Source organism: Nicotiana sylvestris, chromosome 12 (assembly GCF_000393655.2).
Source record: "Nicotiana sylvestris chromosome 12, ASM39365v2, whole genome shotgun sequence".
Classification (NCBI taxonomy): domain Eukaryota; kingdom Viridiplantae; phylum Streptophyta; class Magnoliopsida; order Solanales; family Solanaceae; genus Nicotiana; species Nicotiana sylvestris.
Genome location: NC_091068.1, coordinates 88930119 through 88937828, shown reverse-complemented (window position 1 = coordinate 88937828; position 7710 = coordinate 88930119). Strand labels below are relative to the sequence as shown.

General features: G+C 36.0%; 1 protein-coding gene across 1 annotated transcript; it reads left to right on the top strand.

Moving 5' to 3' along the window:
• Window positions 1-5070: 5070 nt before the first annotated feature.
• LOC104246467 (UPF0481 protein At3g47200-like) lies at window positions 5071-6415 on the top strand. Its single transcript, XM_009802278.2, has one exon. The coding sequence runs from the start codon at window positions 5072-5074 to the stop codon at window positions 6413-6415; it is 1344 nt and encodes a 447-aa protein (XP_009800580.2). The 5' UTR covers window position 5071.
• Window positions 6416-7710: the final 1295 nt, after the last annotated feature.

Genomic DNA, 7710 nt, shown 5'->3' with positions numbered 1-7710 from the left:
TAGCCCTAGGTTCATTGGTCAGTTTGAGATTCTTGATCGAGTAGGAGAGGTGGCTTATCGACTTGCGTTGCCACCGAGCTTATCAGTTATGCATCCATTTTTTCATGTGTCCATGCTTCGAAGGTATCACGGCGATCCATCCCACGTGTTAGATTTCAGCAGTGTCCAGTTGGACAAGGACTTGTCCTATGAGGAAGAGCCGGTAGCTATTCTAGACCGACAGGTTCATCAGTTGAGATCCAAGAGTTTACCTTTTGTTCGTGTTCAGTGGAGAGGTTAGCCTCCTGAGGCATCAACCTGGGAATCCGAGTCCGACATGCGGAACCGTTATCCTCACCTATTCCCCGACTCAGGTACTTCCTTCTTCTGTTCGTTCGAGGACGAACGGTTCTTTTAGAGGTGGAGAATGTGACGACCCAAAGGGTCATCACCTATTTCCTTACCCATTCTATGCTTCCGAGGCCTTGAAAACCTCATTTAGAGTTGCCTCGATTTGTGTGTGCAGTCCGGGCACATAGCCGAAAATCTTAAATGTGAAATTTTGTGAAAAATGCTAAGTTTTGAGCTTAAAATGAATAAATTTGAGTTCAGTCAATATTTTGGGTAAACGGACTTGGACCCGTGATTTGACGGTCCCGGAGTGTCCGTAGGAAAATATGGGACTTGGGCGTATGCCCAGAATCGAATTCCGATGTCCCAAGCCCGGGAAATGAATTTTTGAGTAAATTTGTTTTTCTGAAATTGTTAAGGAAAATTGAAATGAAAATTGATTAGAACGTGTTGGTATCGGGTTCGTATTTTGGTTCTGGTGCCCGGTACAGGTCTTATATGTGATTTAAGACGTTTATGTAAGGTTTGGTTAAAATCGGACATCGTTTGACGTGTTTCGGACTTGAAATCTTAAATTTGAACTTGATGATGTTTTTGGAAAAACTTTTGATTTTGAGGTTTGATTCATAGTTTTTGAGGTTAGTTTGGCGATTTGATCGCACAGATAAGTTCGTATGATGTTGTTGAGTTAGTGCATGTGTTTGGTTAGGAGCCCCGAGGGCTCGGGAGTGTTCAGAATGATTTTAACCTTGTAAAAGTTGCAGGTTCGGGAAGTTGCAGGTCTCTGAACCCTTTAGTGAAGTCCGCGAGAAATCGCGTGCGACCGCGGAGGGGCCAGCGCGGCCGCGGTCGCTTTTGTGTGGGGCGCGTTGGAGGCTTTGCGGCCGCAGTCGCCTTTGTGTGGTCCGCACAGGGTGCTGAAATGCAGGTCTTCAGGGAGGCCTGTGCTGCTGCAGTCCGTTTAATGTGGTCCACGGTGGATCTCCACGGCCGCGGTCCTTTTTATGCGGTCCGCGGTGAGGGTCTGAGAGGGGTATAAATAGATGAGATTTTTAGTTATTTTTCACTTTTCAAAACCCCAAAAAACATAAGAGGCGATTTTTCAAACAACCTTTCTTCCCCAAATCAATTGTAAGTCAGTTTTTACTAGTTTTCTTCAATCATTAACATCTTTTAGCATGGTTTCAACTTAAAATCAAAGATTCTCATGGGGGAAATTGAGTGTTTTGGTTAGAACCTAGGTTTTCCAAAATTGGGGATTTGGACCTCAAATTGAGGTCCGATTTAAAAACAAACTATACATTTGGATTCATGGAAAAATGGGTAATCGGGTTTTGGTCCGAACCTCGGGTTTTGATCATGTGGGTCCGGGGGTGATTTTTGACTTTTTGGGTAAAACTTTGAGAAAACTCATTTGCATGCATTGGGGTTGATTCATTTAGCACCTATTGATGTAATTAAGTAACTTGTGACTAGATTCGAGCGGAATGGTGGTGGAATCAAGGGGGTAAAGCTATAATTGAGGCTTGAGTGGTGTTCAAAGCTTCGAGATAAGTGTTTGGTCTAACTTTAGCTTGAGGGATTAGGAGTTGAGTCTTATTTCCTACGTGCTAACTGTCGAGTACGACATATAGGCATAGTGACGAGTATCTATACGTTGGTGTCTAGCATGATCGTGAATCTTTATATTGTGGATATTCTGATCTTGTTGTATCTTTCATGCCTAAATGATGATTTCTATATGTTGTAAAAAGGATGTGAAAGAAATTGTGATCTTTGAACTTTGAGAAGCATTGACTCGAGTGGTAATATGAATTGTGAAAGTATATGAGATAAATGAAACCTTTTGGAGCATTGGCTCAAGTGGTAAAGTGAGTTATAAAGTAAGAAGTGAAAGAAAGAGAAAGAGTTATTGAATTGTTCCCCTGCCGGGATGCTTGTGCTTTTGTTGAATATCTCCCTTGTCGGGATATTGAGATTTATTGATATTATTCCCTTGCCGGGACTTAGCTGTTTAATTGTATTCCCTTGCCAGGATTTCTATTATTATTATTTGTTTAATCTCTTGACCCTTGTTTGTGATTTTTGTTTGGGTGAGGAAGAGCGATAAAGCACAAAGCGTGATGTCGTGCATTGTTTTATATTGTGAGGAAAAAGTGTAAAGCACGAAGGGTGATGCCATGCCGTACGATGTACCATTCCGTACCAATATTTATTGATTATATGGTGAGGAAATAGTGTAAAGCACGAAGGGTGATGTTGTGCCTCACTATGTACCATTCCGTGCCGATTTTATTGATTATATGGTGAGGAAAAAGAGTAAAAGCGCGAAGGGTGATGCCGTGTATTTGTTGATTTCTGATTTCCTTGTTGATATCCGAGTTATGTTGTTTCTTTCATTACTTGCTGTTATTTGATTATTTCGAAGTATTAGATTTTCTTACCATATTTGCCTTGTGATTGTTTGGGTGAGGAAGTGCGTAAAGCACGAAGGGTGATACCGTGTATTATTTTGGTGAGAACGAGAGTAAAAGCACGAAGGGAGATGCCGTGCAAATTGTTGATTTCTGCTTCCTTATTGATATTCTAGTTATGTTGTTTCCTTCCTTACTTGATGCATTTCTATTCGGAACTATATTCACCCCCACATCATGTTTCCCCTACCCGCATTGACTGGTTATTCATGTATCTTTTTTCCGCTGTATATATATATATATATATATATATATATATATATATATATATATATATATATATATATATGTGAACTGCACAGGTTTATTTGGAGTCTGGTCCTAGCCTCGTCACTACTTTGTCGAGGTTAGGCTGGACACTTACCAGCACAAAGGGTCGGTTGTGCCGATACTACACTTTGTACTCTTTTGAACAGATCCAGGTCTTGGACAGCAGCAGTAGCGCGGGAGCCAGTCCAGTGAGACACCGAGGTTGTAGGCGTCCGCAGGCCCGGCGTCTCCTCTATCTTTTATTTCAGTCTGTTATCTCATGTTTCCGAGACAAACAATATATATTTTTATTTCAAACGGTTGTATTTAGTACTCTTAGAAGTTCGTGAGTAATGTGACACCAGTTCTTGGATAGAGGCATATGTTGATTTCCGCATTATTGTTCAGTTTCTTTAATTTACGTCTTCTGCATATTTATTTAATTCCGTTGTTTTCATAATATTATTGATAATTGTCAAAAGAAGTAATTTGTTAATGAAGTAGCAGTTAAGAATTGACTTGCTTAGCTCACATTAGTAGGCGTCATCACAACTCCCGAGGGTGGGAAATCCGGGTCGTGACATATGCTTACTTTGCTTAAATTTTGGTAATAAGTGTTTGCTAAAAGAACTAGCCCTAAGAGAGTTGCGGGGTAGGTGGATTGATCCATGAGTGAGATTCTACAATTTATATTTAGAATTACAATTTCATCTTAGGACTTATCAAGTGGACTTAAGAAAAATTTCTTTCTGTTCTCCATTATCTTTTATTAGATAACGAGCTTCCAAGAAGTCAGTTTTCAGTATGATCGCATGAAAATTGGGATATTTGATGTGTATTCTTCTTTAAAATTGTTTAGTCATTCAAGCAGTGATCTTTTGATAATATCAAAATAGATTTAAAAAATGTATATATATATATATATATATATATATAAGAAATAAAATATTATACGATTATAATATGTTTAATTTCATATAGATTTTTATTAGATATATTATATTTAAAATCAAAATGGAAGTTGAATTTTTATTTTTCGAAGCAATGTGATCTAATATGCTCAATTAACAAAGATCATAATTTGAAATTATTAGTATTTTTTTAAACGATCTGTGCATCGCGCGGGTTCTAATACTAGTATATATATATATATATATACAAAATTTATATTTTTTGGCTAATATTTTTAATGGGGCTATACAATGTCATTTTCCAAAGTTGAAGGCCCCAAAATTGTATATTTATATATATTATTTACATTTTATAAATTTATAGTAAAAGAGATCAGATTTTACACTTTATTTTTTGAAATATGAATTTTATAATAAACATGCAATGTATAAAAATGAATAATTTAATGATGACTTTGATAATTAAAAAAGATAAAGTCTCTTGTAATATCTTTTGGAGTTTATTATTTTTATAAAGAATCGATGAAGCTATTTCATCACTTTAAAATAGAATTGAATTATTCAAAACATATGAAATTATTTTGTTATTTACTTAGTGGTAAAAGATTGAGTTTATTAGATTATGAGAATTTATAAAATACTATCTTAATCATCAATATATGTTTCTTAAAAAAATATTATATCAGTCTTAATGAGTTGAATTAACAAGTATCTCAAATGGTGGAAGCCAGCATATAACCGATGAACCATCAAGATATAAAGGTTCCATACACAATTGTTACAAAAATATTAGTAGTATTAAATAAATTTAAGGCCTCTTATTGAGATTTGACTTTAGGCCACCACATCTTTTGAGCTGCCGGCCTCTGGCTCTCACTTTTTTTCTCCCTGGGTATAACCATCTGGCACATCGAAAACACATAATCCACCTTTTAGACTAAAAGAAGAGAAATCACCTTGCCTAAAGTAAAAGAAAACTTTTATTCTTTCACTAGCTAGTCTTATAAGTAGATTAAACAAATGTATACAAATTACAATTATCAAGATTGAGGTTCTTAATTTGATGAGAAATCAGTAAAAATGGATGAACAATCTACTAAAGAAACAATGATTACTAGAGAAGAAATTGGCAATCATCAAGATGAATGGAACATTACAATTCAAGATGAATGGAACACTACAATTCAAGAGTCAAACTCAGATTCTCATGAAATCAGTGAAAATGCGAGACAATGGCTAAAATCCTTAGAGAAGAGCAGCGAGTACCCCACCATTGGCTCATCACAGAAGCCAAAGATACACATGGTCCCTAAAATGCATCGCGAGATTGAATCAAATGTATGGTGCTATGAGCCCCTTGTGGTTGCTCTCGGTCCATTTCACCATGGAAAATCCAAGCTTCAACCTATGGAGAAGTACAAGGAGATGCTGGCAATTCAGTTTGCTGATCAAGAAAGCACCAAACTACCATGGCTTTTAACAAAATCAGTGTCCATTGATGAGCTTTACAAAATGGTGAAGAACATTGTCCCTAATGTCAGGGACTGCTATGCTGAGGACATAACTAAATATTACAGCGACGAGGAGTTTGCAAAGATGATGTTCTTGGATGGCTGTTTCATTCTCCAATATATTCACTGCCTTGTCACTGGCAACTATAAGCAGCTGCAGATGAAGAGCCATGATATAGCTTTCATTCGTCGTGATCTTTTCTTACTTGAAAATCAGTTACCTTTTGAAGTCCTGCATGTGTTAATGAGCTGTAGGTTCAAGAAAGATGAAGGAATGAGGATGATTAAAACATTTATCTCGAGTGCACATGCAAAGCCCCCTCAAAATCATGGATTAATTCAAAGTATCAATAATTTCTTTCTGGGTTTCTTTGGCAAGATTTATGAAGGAGAAGGGCCTTACCTGATGAAAGAAGAAAATCCTGCTCATCTGCTCGAGATATCAAGAACGCAACTCATAAACCCAAATGTTTTCTCAGAAGGCGGATACTATCTAAGGGGTGAGTGGTGCTCATATCGCTCAGCCATGGAAGCAGGAATATATTTCAGGCGTGGAAAGAGTCGTCGTCTTTCAGATATTAAGTTCAATTCATTCCGTTTCTCTGCTCTTTTAACACTTCCACCTATAACCATAGATGATTCAACCAAGTCGGAGCTATTAAACTTAGTTGCATATGAGGCATGCCCTGATACACCAGATGACTTTGGTATTACATCTTATCTTTGCTTTATGGATTCACTAATTGATCGTGCTGAAGATGTTAAGGAGCTTACGTCAAAAGGTATATTACGTAACTTTCTTGGAAGTGATCAAGAAGTAGCAAATCTCTTCAATGAGATAGCAACAGATTTGGTGCCAAATCCTCATGCCTTTATTGATGTGAAAGCCAAAATTGAGAATCATTACAATAACAAAGGAAAAATTGGGATTGCTGAGTGAGTTGCTGAGTGCAAGAACACTCATTTTAAAAGCCCATGGACTGTTGTTGCATTTATTGCAGCAATTTTTTTCATTCTTTTACAAGTGGCTGATACAGTTCTAGCAGGTATTCAAACCTACTTTGCAGCCCATCCAAAATAATAATCTAGTATGGGATTCAAAACCAACCAGCGGTTCCTTTTTTTTTTTCTCCAGAAAATAATAAATGTCCTGTTTGTTGAATTCATCATTTTTTTTACTTACTGCTTATGATGGTGATCGATCTTTGTACTCTTGTGTATGTATACAAAGTAGTACTTTAATTTATTCGTGTAAGTTTACTACTTTGAAGCATCTGAATTGGATAGACTTTGAATGAGTGCTAAGAAAAATGCTCCCTCTATTACCACTATATGTGACACAATCATTATTTAAGTGTAAAATAATTTTTCTTTGATATTGATTTTTCAAATACTTTTTAAATATTTTGAATTGTAAACAATTCTGACTGATAGTGGTTTTTATGTATTTTTTAAGTATACAAATTTTTGTTTAAAAAAAATTTAAAAATTCTATATCTGAATTTCACACGAACAATTAAATAATTTGACCTTGCATCCAAATCGTGTAACATAAAATGGAACACATGGAATAATAAGAATTCCTTAATGTAAGCATATACAAAACTTTATACCATAGAAACTCTTAGTAAGCAAAATGCAAATGATATCTAGCATACCTACCATTTCACTCTAAGTATCTGAAAAGCCTATAAATAAGAACAGTAAAAAGTGAATATAATATTTAGGAATAATAACAATTTAGGTCCCTCAATTATTGATAAAATTTTGGTCCTTGTAATATTTGACTCTGAATATTTAACCTTCAGTATGTTAAAATACATGTATTTGATCCTTTTTATGCGGGAAATATGCTACTCCTGTAAAGTAACAATACCAACTTAATGTAAGCATAAGTAATTAAATGGTCAAATGGTTAGTAATTCTAGTATATTTGGGAACATTCACAAGTAAATGGATCAAACTGAAAGGTATTACTCGAAGTCACCACTTCCTACTAAATCCTTTCACAATGATACCTCAATGTACTTGTTGGAGCTGGTTGTTCAACGTCTACTTTGGAGGATTTAGATGAAAAAGAAGAGAACAAGAGAGAGGATTTAGGGCTTGGTCTGAACAAGAATGACGTTGGTCGGTGTGACCAAAGTCTTTTATTCTCTCATGATGTAAGAGATCTGACCCGTCCAATACATAGGAAGACTTTTAATCTCGAACGCTCATCACATATGGATTCAC

What these genes read in the sequence shown, in the direction of transcription:
- LOC104246467 (XM_009802278.2), top strand. Translation starts at nt 5,072, where the DNA reads ATGATTACTAGAGAAGAAATTGGCAATCATCAAGATGAATGGAACATT.